This window comes from Cariama cristata, unplaced genomic scaffold (genome assembly GCF_000690535.1).
Source record: "Cariama cristata isolate BGI_N322 unplaced genomic scaffold, ASM69053v1 scaffold3119, whole genome shotgun sequence".
Classification (NCBI taxonomy): Eukaryota; Metazoa; Chordata; class Aves; order Cariamiformes; family Cariamidae; genus Cariama; species Cariama cristata.
In genome coordinates, this window is record NW_009637282.1 from 112,132 (window position 1) to 130,544 (window position 18,413).

General features: G+C 41.7%; 1 protein-coding gene across 1 annotated transcript in view; it reads right to left on the reverse strand.

Annotated features, from left to right (window-relative positions):
- Positions 1-14,104: 14,104 nt before the first annotated feature.
- Positions 14,105-18,413, reverse strand: part of CTDSPL (CTD (carboxy-terminal domain, RNA polymerase II, polypeptide A) small phosphatase-like) — a 30,914-nt gene continuing 26,605 nt past the window's right edge. Inside the window, exons 6-8 of the mRNA XM_009708249.1 lie at positions 18,236-18,328; positions 16,399-16,584; positions 14,105-14,451 (exon numbers count right to left, since the gene is read on the reverse strand). Of these exons, the coding sequence (XP_009706551.1) occupies positions 14,326-14,451; positions 16,399-16,584; positions 18,236-18,328 (405 nt within the window). The 3' untranslated portion in view covers positions 14,105-14,325. The remainder of the gene's footprint in view (positions 14,452-16,398; positions 16,585-18,235; positions 18,329-18,413) is intronic.

Genomic DNA, 18,413 nt, shown 5'->3' on the forward strand with positions numbered 1-18,413 from the left:
TCTCTTTCTGTAGCATGGCTCCCTACAATGCAGTTTTCTGGTCTCTATTCATATACTTGATCTGCTTGGATTTATGATGCAGGGAAATCTCCCTGCTCACATCTCTAATTTTAATCGTGACCGGGAAACCTCACCTCTACTCCTCACGGTGTTTGAACTGCAGATCAATTCTCCATGGCTTCAGAGACCCGTCACCTACACCGCTTCCCTGCTTTGACTGGGACACCATCAGTCCGCTGCGACTGTATCCACAGCCCTACTGACAACAACATAATTTTTACATGGAGCTTCCCTAAAATAACAGCGGTTTTTAAAATAGCGCTTCTCTTTTATCTTCCTCTAGCATGATAACTGGATTCACTCAAGCCAGTAACCAAAACCATGAGGAAAGGTTCTCCCTGAGGGAAACTCCATTAAGAAATGATCTTTGGAAAGCCCCACCAAGCCCACCGAGCTTAAGTAGATGACTTTGAGACAGGAGGGTTTAGTTCTTTCCATGGGGCTTTGGGGATGACTAAAGCAATTTTTTCTCAAAGTTCCTGTAAGCAATGTGGTTCGGGTCAGGCTGGGGGAGCTGAAGGATGAGCAAAGCTACATTACAAACCTCTGGACAGGCAACTCATGGAGACAAACATCGCCCGGAGCAGATAACAGCAGGGAAAACACCGACCTCAAGAGTATACAACTTTTTGGCCATTGCCACCCAATGACTTGGGTTGACCTGCGATGAGGGAGACTTCTCCCACCACCGTTTTCTCCAGCAAAAAGCATCCGATATTATTTTTCCCGATCTTGCATGTTTTCTAACTCAGACGGCGAGCGTGTTGTTGAAGTGCTTTGAAGTTGCTGCCTCTGTTGTAGATCCGAAGGCAGCTCCGGTACGTGACAGCTTGGGCTTCCCGTCCTCCCGCCTACCTTATCTGGCAAAGTCATCCTCCCCTCCTACCTTGCCACTGTGCATTTTTAAATGGAGCATCAGGATAAGCTCTGAACAGACATTTAGGAAAACAGGACTGTGCCTTCACTCAATTTATAGGCTTGGATTGGGACCATTTAGAAATCAGCATCTCTCTCCGCTTCTTTTCCTTGAATAGTGGTTTAGGGCAGCTGCAACTTAAAATTGAACATTCAGAGGCCAAAGAGAGCTCACCGGTAGTGTAGCAGCCTTTGTTTTCCCATATCTGTGTTTCTTTCATTACAGTTGTGCAGCTTATTTATAACAGCCCTTAGACCAGCTCTCAAGGCTATTAGCAGATTAAAGTAATTAGGCTACAGTTGCTGCTCAGTTAAAGAAAAACTGGGAAATAATAATCACAGAACTGTTTTGAACATTGAAAATGCTATTAAAAAAACTGACAATTTTCATTGCTTTACAGCTGGCATAAAACAGAAGGGGTGAGCAGAAAGTTCATAGAAGCGGACAAGTTTGCGGTTTGTTTTGATAAAATATTGGTATTTTAAAAAGCAACTCGGAGCACTTTCTCCCAGCTCTAATTGCCGTCGTGATGGAAGAATCAGCTCTCCAGAACATGGAGTAGAGCAGTGAGAGGACAAAGCACAGAAAATCCTGCCCTGCACCACACCTTTCCTGCCAGGGTTTTCTCAGATCTTGGATCTCTTCTCTTACAGTGAAACCTCTTGACATCCCAGAATGAAGTTAGAAGTCTCTGGGAGCAAACACGCATCCCCCCTCCACCATAAGGACCTGCTAGGGCTCACCATGCACTTGTTAAGCCTATCCTGTTGCAGAAGAGATGCTTCTCTACAGCAAATTTCACCTTATCTATCGTATTGCATCAAGATGATTTTATAAGCTATAGGTGATGTTCAACCATGACCTGAGTTTACTCCAGATGTTGTGCTGCTGTTCCAGATTGCCAGCTTCTGCTGAAAGTAATTCATGAAGAGCAAGCCCCTACCAGGAGGCAAGAGATGGGAGGTTTGTAAAGCCTGGTGGATGGGCCACCTCGAGGTGATGTCCTGCATCTGGAGTTGACACCTGTGGGGAAGCAGAGACAGGAGATGGTTTGTGGTTTTATACCAGGATGCAAAGAATTTATTTTGATCAGTGAACCCACATTGTTCTAGCACTTGGCTGTCACATGAGCACAGCCTGGGTGACTCAGATGCAAACCAAAACTGATGCAATGGCAGGATATAGAGACACAAGCAAGATAAGGCCTTTCTTAGAATCATAGAATGGTTTGGTTGGAAGGGACCTTAAAGACCATCCAGTCCCAACCCTCCTGCCATGGGCAGGGACACCTTCCACCAGACCAGGTTGCTCAAAGCCCCATCCAACCTGGCCTTGAACACTTCCAGGGATGGGGCAGCCACAGCTTCTCTGGGCAACCTGTGCAGTGCCTCACCACCCTCACCGGGAAGAATTTCTTCCTAATATCTTAGATCTAAATCTTCTCTCTTCCAGTTTAAAGCCATTGCCCCCTGTCCTATCACTCCATGCTCTTGTAAAAAGTCCCTCCCCAGCTTTCCTGTAGGCAATACTCTTCCCTCTTCAGTCCTTTGGCTTTACCAAGGCACAGGCCACTGCGTTAGTTGTGGTTTCTTGTTGCCAGTCTGGGCCCACACCACAGCAAACATCACAGGGGCTGGAGAGGTGTGCCCCAGAGCCAAGAGGGTGATGTTCTCTTGTGGAGATGGAGAAAGGTTGCATACGGTTGGAAGTGTCCTTCCTCCTCCAGCCAGGGTTAGGTGGTTTGGGCTGCAAGCCTTTATGGACCAGTAAATCAAACATGCCTCAGCCCAGTAAAGACCGACAGTATTTCATCACCCACAGCCCATGCAGCTGGGCTCACAAGATACTTGGGGAGACAACATTGTGGACCATGGAGTGGGAAATAGGGGATCCAGAGCCCATGTCCAAGCTCTGCCCACAGGTCACCTACATGATCTGGGACGGCCTCTCCACTTCCCATCTGTAAAATGGGTACGTTGCTCCTCAATGGAGCTGAGGAACATGAAACAGTAACGGCTTTCTGCTGCTCTGAAGGCAGAGACCTATAAACCACTTTGATTTCTCGTCCTGCTGACCATCTCGGCAGCTAACCTGTGGTTTCACTTCCCTCTGGGTTAAGTTGCATCAGGTCCTGAACCACTTCATTTGCTGAAGCGCTTCTATGAATTTATCAAACCGCTAGTCTCGCTGGAGGATGAGCTGCTGTTCTCTTTAATTATGGAGGTTCTTAATGATCCAATTCCTGCTTCGTTAATATCACGCAACAGTTCTCAGGGGATATCTGCTCTAAAGCTGAAAAAGGTATTAGGGAAGGGAACCCGCTCTTACGACTAATTAGTCGCTCTGCTTCCACACTTCTGTCTCCAGGATGGAGCTGATACCCATTTTGGTGGTGAGATCCCTAAAAATGGGTGAAAGCAAACAAAACTGGTGCTGGTGCAATCCAGCCTGTCAGAGAGCATATCCAATTCATTATTTTAACAACATACCAAGAAAGCATCAGAGCTGACAACCTCGTTATGAAGAAGTTAAAAGAACTTGATTTGCTGTAAAGCTGAAATTTAGAAAACGTAAAGCAGCCAGAAAAACTGGTTCCCTTTGCTGCCTGCAGCTGACTCACCGCAGGCAGATGAAAAACATTTATCCTCCAGCTCCCAAAGCACTGATTTTCAGGAGAGCCAGGGTGATTCGAAATCAAATGAGACAAGGCCACAGCCTTTATAGAAGATATAAGAAAACATATCATTTGTGGATTTTTTTTACCCTTCAGATGATGAGAACTCAGATAATTTCCTTCCTTTTCATCGGAGTGAAGATGAGAAGCACCTGTGTCCCAACAGCATCCAAGCAACTGAAACGATTCAAGAAGAAACAGGATCTTGGAGAGATCAAAGGCACATTTAACATCAAGTCATTAACTAGAGCCTGACCTTTTCCCTGGCACATGGTATATCACCGTAAAGGTTGGGAGACGCCTCTCAAGGAATTTTTCTCCTTTTAATTTAAATTCTCCATATCGGCTCGGTTACATTAATCGAGTTGCACCTTCATTCTGCATCTCAGGGAATACGTATTCGCCGATAATCTGATTTTTGGAGCACAGAGAACATCTTTGTTTTGCTAACAGAGATGTAGGCATCACTTACAGTAGTGTCCCCTTCGCTCCAGCACCCCCAGGGCCCCATGCGTGCCCGTGACAGGCAAAGCCGTCACCTAGAAAAGCCAGGAATTTGGCCCAGACATGGATCCCAGCCTGGGATTTAACTTTCAAGGCAGCCTTCCCCTCACCATGGTAAGGCAGGAAAACCTGCAGTGCTTATTTCAGTCCACAAGGATGACCGTTTTCACTGTTTGCAAGGGCAGCTTATATTAATAAATACACTGATTTGAAGCTAGAGCTGCGTCTTGTCGAAATATTCAGACAGTTGTAAGCGGATGAATTAACCTTCGGGTTAAACACAAGCGATTCACCCAATGGTGCAGCATGTTCCCTGGTGAAACCAGGCAGGGTTTGCTTCTCCTCTACTTGTCTGGAAACACCCACCAGCAACTCTTGGCTCCGTGTTATCTCACTGGTGAATGCTCACCTTCACTTCTAGTAATGCCATTTCTCTAATCAAATGGCAATAGGTGCAAAATAAAAATATTCTGACCGAACGAGAAAAGCAGTTTTGCTCCGTACAATTAACAAGGAGCTGGATTGCAAGGGGTTTAGTGTGACCTCCAGTCCAGATGTTTTGCACTTGGAGAAGTAAACCGAGCAACACTCAGGGAAACGTGTTCATTCCTTGAAAAGAAAGGGCAAAAGAGGGAACTTCTAGCCAGAAGCAAAGAGTGTGTCCAAGGGAAGCTGGAGGGTGATACCCTGGTTGTATGGAGCCGCAGAGCCCTCCTGGTGAAGGCACCAGGACAGGTGAAGGACCATCCCATTCCCGGGACAGCCATCCAGGAGGTAGAAGAAGACACGTGGGAAAGGTAGAATCAAAGAACAGCCCAGGTTGGAAGAGACCTCAAAAGATCATCTGGTCCAACCTGTCGTGGGAAGGGAAGGTGAGGTTATCTAGCACCCTGCCCAGCTGCATCTTGAAAACCCCCAGCGATGGGGACTCCACCATGTCCCTGGGGAGGTTGTTCCCGTGATTGACTGTTCTCACTGTAAAAAATTTCTTTATGTCAAGACAAAACCTCTCCTGGTGCAACCTGTACCTGTTGCCCTTTGTCTTCTCCATGACTCCTTGTGAAGAGAGAGCCTCTGTACTCTTTGTAGCCACCTTGTAAGTACCGCAATGCTGGGATGAGGTCCACCCTGAACCTCCTCTTCTCTAGGCAGAAGAGACCTAACTCCTTCAGTCTTTCCTCATAGGGCAGGTTCTTCCAGGTGGGAAGGAGCACGCATCTGAAAAGGCAATAAGAGCAGAAAGCCAAAGAGATGGGCTGTGAGGGGGGCTTACGGGTTGCAAAACCACCTTCTCGCAGCAAACGAGAGCGTGTTGGGCACGTGAAACCAGACGATGGACTAACGGATGGGGAGATGCAGCCCTGCAAGTGTGGTCCATTCCCCATGGCAGATACAGCCTTTCTGGCCTGGCCTCAAACCTCCCCTTGCCCGGCTGCCATCCCCCCTCGCCCCCGCACGTTGGCTCAGGTCTCAGCTGCGCCGCGGGCGCCGGGCACGGCTCAGCACACACACGTTGGCAGGGAAGCGATGCCTTGTTATACACCTGCCAGCTTGGCACCAGATTTCTTTCTTTCTTTTTTTTTTTCCTCCCCCTCCTGGAGACTTAACATTTGTCCACAGTTCTCCTGATGTACTTCAGCCAAAGCCCAAACAATTTAAAATGATGTTGCTTTAAAAAGAAAGAAAAAGGTTAGCTGCAAAGCTTTTGGAGGAAAAAAGGTTTACTACACTAGGGAAGGTCTAAGGACACAATTTTGAACTCACCTGAGAAATACTGATTTCCCTCTTTATTTTTCATGTATTGTCATATGATTCTGTATTGTCATGGAACAAAAAAATAAATCAGTAACTAAAATTATCATGAATACTTACCTGCCCTGTATTCAGTTGTGGAGTCACCAGTTCCTTTTGCAAAGGAAACTCAGTGTTCATTGGGCAATGAAGAAATTGCCTCTGAAATACTAAAAGAGATTTTAACTGAAGGAAGACGTTAGCTGTGGACCTACGGAGTGCAACCCTGGCGGTAGATTCAGATACCAAAGCTGTGGTGATGCTTTTACTTGAGATAACGTCTTCTGAATTTCCTTGACGGCGCCTTTAAAAGCCAATGCTGCACAGCTGCACCATCTCGTGGTGCGACCAAGCCCTGCATGGCCCAAGCCTTTAAAACCCTCTCCATTTTCATAAAACTTTGATCACAGATATATAAAAGCCAAGCGCACCCACTGCCAGACCATGCCTCAGCTTGGCCCACCACAGTCCAGTGCCACAAAGTCACCCCAGACCTCCCATCCTTTCTGCCTACTCATCCTCCTCTCTGGGATGCAAGAGTCCAACCGTTTTCCAACCACAGCCATCATCATCCCAAATATTTGCCCGTATCCCTCCAGTTATTATTCAGCAGATTAGAGATCAGGCCAGCGAACCACTATTTCACCTGAACCTGCCTTAACTGAATTACTAAGATGTGTTACAGAGGATTCGGATGAGATCAAGGCTCCACTCGCAATTTAGAGAAAATATTAAAAGGAAAATTAAGGGTCCCAGAGCTACGTGGTCCCGCGATGCAGAGCCAAGGGCAGGACCTGTACCTGCTGTCTTAGCCCTACTCTTACACAGCATGTGGCCCCACTAAGCTACAAACGGGCTCAGGTCTTGACAAAAAATCTTCCTCTCCTCTTTTCATAAATACATTTGCTCCCGAATGAACAAAATGGCCCAAGACACCAGATATCACGCCCCAAAATTTCAGGTGCATAAAAATACACATAAATTTTACATGTATCTACAGTTCTCAGCCTCTCGCAGTATGACATGTAGTAATCAGGTGATTATGTAGATCAGAAAAAATATCCTAAAGACATTTATAAAATGGTTTTCCTATTAAAAGCACACATGAAAATGGCAAACTTTCATATTTCTGTGGGCTAATCTGCTAGCATGTGCTCAACTTACACCAAACTTCTCCAGCACGATACGTGCTACTGCCTGAAGACCTAACCCAGAGATTTGTGCCAGATGAAAAGCAGCTTCCCATGGTCACCTTGAACCAATTCAACTCAAGTAAAAGGCAGCTCCCCCAGTTCCCTCCAGTTTGCTTAGGGTATAGATGTTGTTTTGACAGTAGACTGGTTGTCACAGGTTAACCCAAGACCAGCATCAGGTCATCTGCTCAAAATCACCACTGATGGACGTACTCACAACAGGCACTGCCAAGTGCTACAGAGACGGATGCCACTGCAGCCTGGAAGAAAACGCAGTGCGGTGCCTCCTGATCCGCTCCCAGGCCCCCCTTTATCCATGGAAACCCAGGGCAGGCAGGTGAGGAATCAACCGTCTGCTTCAGGGGCTGCCTCGCGCGCAGTATGAGGGATGCTGGCATGCAGGAACCGCAACCGGGATGTATAGGAAACCCCACCGATCTGCATCATCTGTTTCCTCCCACCACCTTGTCCCCTCCCAGAATCCAGGATCTTGCTCCTTTCTCATCTCCAGCTTACGTACGGGCTTCAGTGCCTTTGAAAGCCACAAGATTGGTTTATTCAAATCTCAGCAGGTTAACAAAAAAGAACAGGAACTGAACATACCTGCCAAATACGCTGCTAGAGGAAGAAGCCCTTGATGCTTAGCAGTCAAGGCTTTCGTTTTTATTAAAGCCCAGCAAGTCCAAAGAGTTAGGTCAAGAACGGAATAAGAACTTTCTGGCCTGATTCTATAAAATCTTTGCTTCTCCCAGCAATATTTCCCCCAAAGAGAATGGCATGTGGAGGGAGAGGGGGATTTCTAGGAGTGGATCTCAACTATATGCATTATCACACATGAAGAGGATGAAAAAAATAACAGATAGTTTATTGTCAAACTGAATCAAAGAATGAAAAAAAAAAATCACAAAGTTACACTGTAAAGAAATTTGGTTTTCATCACAAAAGCTCATTAAAATCTGACAAAGAAAACAACCCATTGTCAAGCCAGTAACTCCCCCAACAACCCTCAGACTCTTCAAATGCAACATTTATTGAAATGCTGGGAATTCATAGGTGGTGTACATTGCATTTGTATGAACAAAACGATCAACCCTTATTATCTAGAAGAACAGCAGTTGTCACAGGGGCTGACACGTTTCTGGCTTAACGGTGATGACGCCTCTGTTTGCCTTCAAGTAGCAACCGCCTTGTCCTAGCTGGAGTCCAGCCCGAGACGATGGCTAAGGCTGACGGGGGCCAGCTGCGTTTCGTTTCTTTGTCCAGCATTTTCTTGCAATTTACATCCCAATCAAATGTGTCTACATCACTAAATTAAAAGGCGGTTGCAAAATTAAACGATGCCAGTTGCACAGAGAAGAGCACAGCACAGGGTCCAAGGTCCGGGGGATACAGCTAAGCTGACACAGCCATCACCTCAAAAATTCAGTTTGCTGCTGATCGAAGCGATCACCAAACCTAACCTTTTAAAATTGCTGTTTGGGACGGTGTGTAATTGCAGATGCAGACCTACTTTACTGAGACAAATCGATCTCTATTAAGTCCAAGATATTAGTGTATGTCCTGTGCTTCAGAAATACTGATTAACGTGGCATTAGGCAATTACAGGACAACCTGCTCCTCAGCACAGCTCCCTTCAAAATGGCACTTGAGAACGCTTTGAACAAAACACGCCTGGAAGCTTTTCAAGTTTGAGTTTGCCAACCTGTCCAAAACAATCTATTACCCAACGATCATTTATTTTCCAATAGCTCCAGCAGAACCAACAGAGGAGTCCAGGAGAACTTTGCCTGGTCTCCTGCCAGCATAGCTGGGTTGGTAGGAAGTCTGGATGGCGAAGGTCGCTTGCCAGGAAAACTGCTGGAGACTGCAGGATCCCCTGGAGCTGCAGCCCACCTGGAAGAACCCTATTCCATCTTGCAGGGCATTTCAGAGCGGTTGGCTTTCCTTCTGACTCAGAACACAATAAAAAGGGGGAAAAAAAAATATTGGAAGGCGTACACTTACATAGACTATTGTGTATTCAGTTTTGCAGACACTTGGTTTCAAGCAGTCAGGATAGAACAACAGTATCTTTCTCACCACTATAAATGAGCTGTTTTATGAATTTTGAAATACTTGTTTTACTGAGTGAAAGAAAGGCATCTTTATACTATGGAGCAGCTAAGGAGATTCATAAAACTAAAACCAAAACAACAACAAAACCTAAAAAAAAAAAAAAAAAAAAATCAAAACCCGCAACCCACCAGTACAAAGTAAAGGCAGTCTAGGTCATTCCAACTGATCATAGGAATAACTAAAAATATTTTTAATTGCAACTAATGTGCTATCTTGAGCCAGCTGCTTATTCTAAGAGGCCTGAGGTTTTCTGCTCATAAAGCACTAATAATATGTGCCTTTTCCTAGAAAGGAAGGCTCTGCCTAAGTCTTACTGTGTCAGATAAAAAGTCCCAAAATAGACTTTCCAACCAAATAAAGTGTTTTATTCAGATATTCACTTGGATATGGCAGTGATGTTAAGAACAGCTATTCAAGTAGCTGAAGTAAGCCCTTCAAAAGAAGTCACACAGCTTTGAGACTTGAACAAATTATTGTATGATCTCATCCAAGAGATCTAAATAGCTGGAACATCTGCAAGAGTCACCATCAATTTATTTAGCAGAGTTCATCAGTAGTTCATCAGCTCTGTTTGCACAAGCAGGTGCCAGGGCAGTCAATAAGGAGTTCTATACATGACTTAAACAGAGGAGAGGGGGAGGAGAATGGAAGAGAGATGGGCGATTTCACTATCTAACACGGATGTGCAGTAGCAGGAATAAAGTCCCTGTCAAATTATTGAAGGAGAAGTGCAGAAATTCTTTTTCCCAGAGAAGTATTACATGCACAAGTAACTATATTGTTAAAATTTTTTATTTGTGACAGTAAAGAAACCATTCAATACCTGATTGACAACACTTCTCTCTCCTGAAAACACTCATATGGTATCTGTAGTGTTTCTCAAGTATCGCTGGATTGTTCATTGCATTAAAGTGTAAACAGCTCCATTAATAGGAAAAAAAAAAAGAAAAAAGAAAGAAACATTTCCATTGCTTACTCCTCTGTTAAGTTCCTAATAGATCTTTAACAAGAAAGAAAATAAGTCAGCTGGATTTTTACAATATAATGAGAAATAGAAAACTGACAAGCTGGTTTTGCATAGTTAGCCCAGAGATTTTTAAGCGACTGCCCCACGCAAGTCTCACCTGCCCTCCGCGCCCCACAAAGGTAAAACATCACAGCACCTTGGAAATCAGAGGCACAAACTTGTTTTTGTTTTACAAATAGGGCTGTGCGGTACTGTGTTTTATTAGTTTAAACAGAATCTGTAAAACATAGGATTATGTGTTTGTAAATTATATAACTACAGATTTTTTTTTTTTTACACTGAAATTTCAAAAGCTGCAACATCAGTACACACCAGTGTCATTCAGATACTTTATTGTCCCCAACCAGTCTAATCAAAATCATGCTGTGATAAAGTGATTGCATACACTGATAACCAAATCTCTTCAGGTGTTGAGTTTCTTCCGTGTATAACTTTGCTGTTTAAAAAAGATTAAAGGGCGAAACAAATAGACAAATTATTCTTCCAAAGCTACCTAAATGAACACAGCAATATTGTACATTTGCTACGATCTTCCATTCAAACCCTGCCACACTTCCTGGTGGTTAACAAGTATTCTGCGCACAGCCCTAGTTTACAAATGGCAATTTAATCGTAACACTTCAGTTGAATTTCAAGAATCTAAGGCATTCTGCCTTACAGCTTAATTTAAAAATACCTATACAGGCAAAAAACCTTTCTTAACCCAGCATAAAAAGGACAACAGAACTTCAGGCCAGGCAGCATTCCTTTAGCTGAACAGAATGACCAACTGGAAAAGACTTTTTAATACTTCTATAATATCCAGAAATAGAATGGAAAACCAAGGTTTATAACAGCCCTGGTAACCTGCAGGCATTAACTGCACTTCAAAATATACAAGAGATTTAGGAAACAAGTAATTTTTCCTATTTTAATTTTTAAAATCTTGTATTTAAAATACAATCAAATACCCGTATTGCAAATTTTACAAACATTCCACTCATCATCTGACTTTATGGACAGAACTATATTGCTTTGTTAAAATCTAGAAACTCTAAATATATAGCGTATGTATATTCACGCAAACTTAACACTTGAAATTTCAAGTACGATGATAGCATCAAAATAAACAACTACAACAGTTTCATCCCTTTGGCCAAATGTGAATACCCAGGGAAGTCCAAACCTGACTGCAGAGCACTCCAAGTTTTATTTCAATGGGAATGAATTAAAAAAAAAAAAAAAAAAGGAAAAAAAAAGAAAAAATTTAAATCAGAAGTTATAGAAAAGACACTTAAGCTACTAGCAGAGATCAAAACCGTTGCTAAGTTTTTCAGCTTTCTATTGTCACCAAGTGTCATTTTAATGCTGTAATAAGTTAAAATAAGCTTTTTTTTTTTTTTGAAATTAGTGGATTTCAAGAGTCAAAATAAACAATACAGAACAACTATGGCTGTACAGAACATCATCGGAACCGTTCGTCCAGAAGCTGGTGCAGAAGTTCAGTTGTCCATTATATGTGGATTTTAAAACAAGACAAGACACTTTAATAATCAACATTCATTCACAGACTTAAGGCAACTGGTTCATGAAATCGCTGCTTTCGTAAATGCAAACTAATGACATGGTTTGTCTCACGTACAACAGGTCACAACCGTTAAATGGTAATGTTTCCGTGGGGTTATTTATTGTCTAATTGGAAGATTGTTTGGTCTAATGCTAGCGAGAAAGTCTTTGAATTTTTTCAGCCATTCTTATCATACCTGCACAACTAACTACAACCTGAATACTTCCCTGCAAACTGTATTTGAAGCCCAGAAGCTACGAACACAGTTGAAAATACTGCTCAGAGAACAAATTTTTGGCAGCTTACAGTTTCATTACTCTGAAGTCAAATACAAAATTAAACAATCTTAAACTGAAAGTAAACGTTAATGGACTAACCAGAATCCATACGTCCTTTTTTTTTCCTCCCATTTAACAACATAGGCTTGTTTTTTTCTTCTTTTTCTTTTTTTAATTCGACAGTTTTGTCTTTTATTGTGGCACAGAATTATACAGTACTAAGGTAATGCCAACTGGTAAGAAAACAAAATGGTGATGCCGTACAGACTCACGAGTGTGACGGGACTGCCTCTAACATCCCTCGCTACGAGACATGGTGAGCAGCTGGAGCACAGCTGCACTGCAAGGGGCAAGTCATCTTTAGTTTTATACTGCACCTACGACAACCTACTCACTGCCTGTGTAGGCTAGCCTGCCCTTCTATGAATGAATTTGTTAAGCTGCTTCACCAATGTTTTTGACAAGGATGATAATCCAAGTCCATTGCAAAATTTTTTTTTCCCAAGTCATCCAGACTTTTCGAGAAAAATAGAAAAGGCAAAGGGGATCTGCTGTTCAGAATTTAGCACGAGGCTAATTAGAAGCACCAACTACACCACTTAGGCTTCTCTGATGACAGCCAAACATAGCTGTAATTTTTATGTTTGTAGATTTCTGGTGCGGATAATAATTAAAAGGTGACACTGGAGGAAAAAAAAGTGTGCCTCGTTCTTCAAAGGCTTAAAATATTTAAAAGATATTCTTTTGAAAGGGTACCGATGACACTACAGAAGATGCTAAGCAGGTTCTCAGATTCAGAGATGAGACTAACTAAACTCCAAAGCCAGAGGACCAATTTCAGTCTAGGCTAGTAACTTCTGCCCTTCTAGCAAGACTCCCAATCTGTACCTTACACTTTGGGGAAGAAGAAATACAAATCAGAGATGTGGGAAAAATACTTTTTGCCTTTTTATATACCAAAGAAAGGAGAGGGCTTCATCCCAATTGAAAAAAAAAAAAAAAATCCTTTACAGGTCACCTTTAACTGAGTTCTCTGGTATATCAGATACCATAGGATTAATACATAGGGATGGGTTATGAAGCCTGCATTTTATTTATTGCCCAAGTTTGCAGCTTACAGAAAATGTTTCATAGCACAGGCACAGTGGCAAAAACAGTATAACAGCCGATGGTCAACTCCATTTGGTGAGTATACAGTAGCAGCAATTAAAAGAAAAAAAGTACTCCAAACAGCTCAATACAGATCCAGCTTACCCAGATGGGTTTTTTTAAGAAAAGAATCTTAAACTAATAAATAGATCTCCTCCCCACTCTCCCAAGATAATGGTTTTCCAAAAAACGAGAGGCATGGCAGTTGTGCGTAAGCAGAGACAATAGAACTTCATCTGTCTAGAATAAAAGGTGCTTTAGATCTATTAGCCACCTTATTTTCTCAATTCCATCAATTCCCCAATACTCAAACAACTGCAGATATGTTCAAAACTGTGCCCAAAATCATATCAGTGAAACAACCATGTAATTAACCCAAATCACCCCTCCCACAAACGCTTAAACCTTCTGAGCATGACAAAATGTAATACAACTTAATGTCATTGTGGAGACAGGAACCCAGCATCTTTGTTTCAACTTTTTCCTTTGTTATATATTACAGTGCTCTATAAAATTTTTCCTTTTTCCTTTTAAAGCATTTAGACAATACAAGACTAAAAGATGTCTGGAAATACGTCTTATACAAAAATGAATTTTTATCTTAAAATAACATTCAAAAAGGCACTTCATTCTGTAAGAAAAAATTCAGAGTCAGGTCAACTGCTCTAAGCAGGGGGGTAAAATTGTCTGCATAGTGGGAGGGGAAGAAAGGGAGAGAAATTCAACTGCTGAAATACAAGCTTCTTTTTTGGCATGTTTTAAGAAAAGCTGATCCAGTAAAAGATGTCCATTTATGAAATTCATTAAAAGAGTCCCATTTAAAATAGCTTCTTTTTTTTTTTTTTTTTCTCCTTTAAAAAAGTAGTCTGAACACATGACCTTAGGAGTCAGGCTTCCGAAGGCTTAATAGCATCACTCATGATTGTCCTTCGTGTCCAATGTAACAGGAAGATCAAGAGTAGCACTTCTGACAGGAGTGACCTCCCCAAACTTACATTTGAAAGAGCTGAAAAAGATGGAGACAGCCTCTAGCAACTGCAATCTAGTAGCAGAAGTCAGTCAAAGTTAAGGGCTACCTGTTGCAGAGTTTATGAAGCATACTGTAAACTTCTTCCTCTTTGCTTAGTCCTTCAAAGAAAGGAATAAGATCTAGCAGCTCTGTGTCTGTCATGTCATCAAACCAGGACTGCACAGGCACCTGAAACAAAGCAATCAACAAATCCTAAGATGACTTCATGATGTGAAGAACATGTGAGTTTTGCCTGTGTAGATGTCCTGTAATACTCGCTGCCATCAAAGGAAGGCTAGCCATTAGCATTCAAATGGAGCACCAGGTTCAAGTCCACATTTTCTAGTACGCAATATCAACCCGAAATCCAACTGTAGGACAGCTGACATTCCAAATCCAACTGTAAAGCAGTTGACATGCAGGCCACCTTCTCCTACATGTCCAGGTAACCTATATGACCCAACACAGGACAGCTCAATTTGCTCTCCCTCCTTGATGTTCAGAATAGACTGGAAGGAAGATACAGGTTATGAAGTACTGACACTTTATTTATGGGCAAGTCTTTTTTTCCCCTCTAAGTATTATCAGTGTGAGTCACTGAACACAGGCATGCAGCAACAACCCCTTCTGGCATGAGGTTGAGGAGGAAATATTTAAAGAACAGTTCTCTGATTCAAATATAATACCATGAAAGCAGGTTCAGAAAGTAATGCATATAATAACACTTCTTAAATATGTGGGCTGGATTCGGGGAAGGAGTTCTGTGTATCTTCACTATGGAAGTATACTGAGGTCTTTTAAAGACCATCTTGGATCTCGTTACAAGCTCTGGTTTCTGCAGAGACTCGAATATCAGTTAGCTAGCAGCACTTTTCTACATATGATTAAACCACTCTGACAAAGCCCTTACTTTCATCTCCCAAATTTCTACAGCTCATTATTTTCTTGGCACTGAATTCCAATATACCAAATGACAATCTGGATCAGGTTTTTGATTTTACCCAGGAACATAAATTAGAGTTATAGCTCCTGGTGACTATAAATAGCAACTTTAAACCATGTGTGGCACCAACCAGAAAAATGTTGTCATCCAGTCATTTAGGGCATCACAGTGTTGAGATCTGAATTTAAAAACTGAATGCTGCAAGACAAATAGCTCAAGTAAAAAAAAAAAAAAAAAAAAAAAGGGGGCAAAAAAAAAGCTATTCCAGAGGGGCAGGACCATGCAAAACAGTGTCACTAATAAAAATTCCCTATGTTTAAAATTAACAGTTCACAAAAAAGGCAGCCTAAAAACATCAAAGAAAACATTGCCCAGCCTGGTTGTTTAAAAGTCAATAGATGTAAGGGGAGTTCCAGCTTGCTGTCCTGGCAGCTACAAAACAGATGTGAGCCTCTGTACTGATTGCAGCAATGCATGGAGCAAGTGCCAGACCATTCCATCATAGCTTCTGGAGCCGATACAAAACACACAGTGAAAATGTGCATTGCTCCTAATTATTCTCCCCTGAAGTACTGTTGCCTGCCTTTTATCCTTATTCCTAAAACTTGATGAACTTGTTGACTAACATTTCTAATTATGAAGCAAGTTATCACAAAAATACTTAAAGGAGAAGCATAACAACACAAGAGGATCTTGATTTTTTTCCTCCTCTTAGCCACGAATACAGAACTCAGATAGTAACCAGTAAAGTATTAATTATCTTGTCTAATAAAATATTTTTATTCACACAATGAAAAAAGATGGAGTACCAAAAGCACTTCAAGTAAACCGTTCTTTTTGTAATCATCATCCCAAAGAATAAAAACTATGCTGGAGGGCAGCTTCGTTTTTTAGAGCTAGGTTAGTTATTCAGGTTCTACACCACTTGGTATTTCTCAAAACGGATGGACTTCATGCCAAAAGTTAAAAATGAAAGCAGATGAACAGTCACGACAATGACACACTATCAAAATCAGTTTGCCCTAGTCCTTCACCATTTGGCAGTGAATACCAGAACCTACCTGCAGTCTAAGAAAACACAGAAACTAATACAAGTTAGCATTCTGAAAGGCTATTTTCCGAATCAGAAAGTCTGGGCATGGACCAGAAAGATAAGGTTACGCAAGAGTACTTCAAATACTAAGAATACTTACTGCATTTTCAGGATGGAAGATGTAAGATGCAGGAGAATTATCTACTATAATAACTTTACTCAGCTCACGTCCCAGTCGACTCAGATCCTTCACGTAATTTCCTCGGTGGAAAACACAGGATTCTCTAAAGAGCCTTGCCCTGAATACACCCCAGCGATCCAATAAGTCGGCTACTGGGTCTGCATACTTAAAAACAGAAGTTAGGAACATGAAGTGAGCAATGTGCAGATAAGGCTAATTCACGCAACTATACAAAGAAGGGACACAAAGTAATTTCAGATAAAATGCCCTTTCTTCATTTTCTTCCCTGCTCCTTGTTAATCAACTTACATGCCTGCAAACCTGAAGTGATTAAATAGAGAGACAACGCAAAAGTAGGACGGTTATCTTTCTACGGAAGGTTAACTTGCACTCTAATGTCTTCTGTGATTTATTGATTAGGTTTTATTCTTAGGGCCAACTTATAGTTACTCTAGGAGTTACCTAGAAGTTGATAGATCCAGAGATCTCACCTAACATTACCATAAAACCAGCCAATGCCAACAGAAAAACTATAGGAAGCAATTTCCACAGCTGATTCATTTCCATGTGCCTCTGACGATAAACTGCAATGAATGTACCTGAGCTTGACGTAGCTTCTTCAAATGATGCCCTTGGAATGACTAAGGTCACTAAGAATCTTAAGATTACCAAACTGCATAACTGAGCCATAAAAGATCAGACAAAGATGTCATTAGGAAAAACACCCATGTACAATATTGGGAAATTCTCATTTTATATATAAGATGATACTTTAATTGAGGCACTGCTTAGAATTCAGCAATTGATATAACTGTCCAAGGAAAAGTATCCAAATAAACCAGAACATGAAATAACCACGTACGTGAAAATGGTAGTTACAACTTAATTTTTGCAGGATACGAGTGACCACTTTCCTGTACTTTAAACTGAGAAACAAAATCGACGTTGAAATCAATCGTCTTTTGACTATGAAAACCGCTAGACATCTAATTGCAGTATGAAATTGTGCCATTACTTATGATTTTCACGATATGACTGAACAGAACATGGTAAACACAGTGCAGGGAAGAATCCTCTGATAAGAAGGGACTATAGCAGATGAAACAGGGTCCTGTCCCCTTCTACCATCTCTACACTAGGCTGGAGTTAAAAGCTTGCTATGCTACAGTATTATTTAGAAATAATCAATATAATTTAACAAACAAGACACCACAAATACAATACATTGAAACAAGTGAAGAATTTAAGATACCTACTACAGTAATGTCTACCACAAAACTACCTACGAGGCACTACTGCTACTGGAGACCAGAGGGCACAAAATATTACTGTAGATGTTTCAAGCTTTACAAAATGTCTGATTTTCTAACTCCAGATTGCAACGGCACCTTGACAGAACAAAAATGCGTTCCCAATTTTCAGATGCAGTAAATTTCTGAATCACTGGCTGACCACATCGATAGCGTTAAATACAGTGTATTTTATTTCATGCCCAGCTTTAATATACTGCTTTGCTCGCACACTATTTGTTCTAATGTCTCACTATAACCATGGTAACTTGTAAGCCTTTCATATTGGCATTATGAGCAATGCATGGAGGCTACATTATGAGACAAGCCCATATGTGATGGTGTTACCATGGAAACACTTACCCACACACTAGCAGACAAAGTACACACTGTCAGACAAAGAAGCAGAAAAGAAGGGGAAAAAATTAAGATAGTACCAACTGTGGAAATAATTATCCATAGAAAACCCAACCAAAAGTCCACTGACCAGCACTGTAAGGGGTAATGAGAAGAAGAGAGGAACAAACCTTGGCTAGACTGGCTGTGAAGAGTACACATTCAAAGAGCTCTCCCATCCTCTGAAGGAACTCATCCACATGTGGTCGTTTCAATACATAAACCTGGAATGATAATGACTATTTAGGTCAAACAGTGTTTAAGGTAAAGGGAAAGGAAGAAAAAAAAAAAAACCCAAACCAAATCACT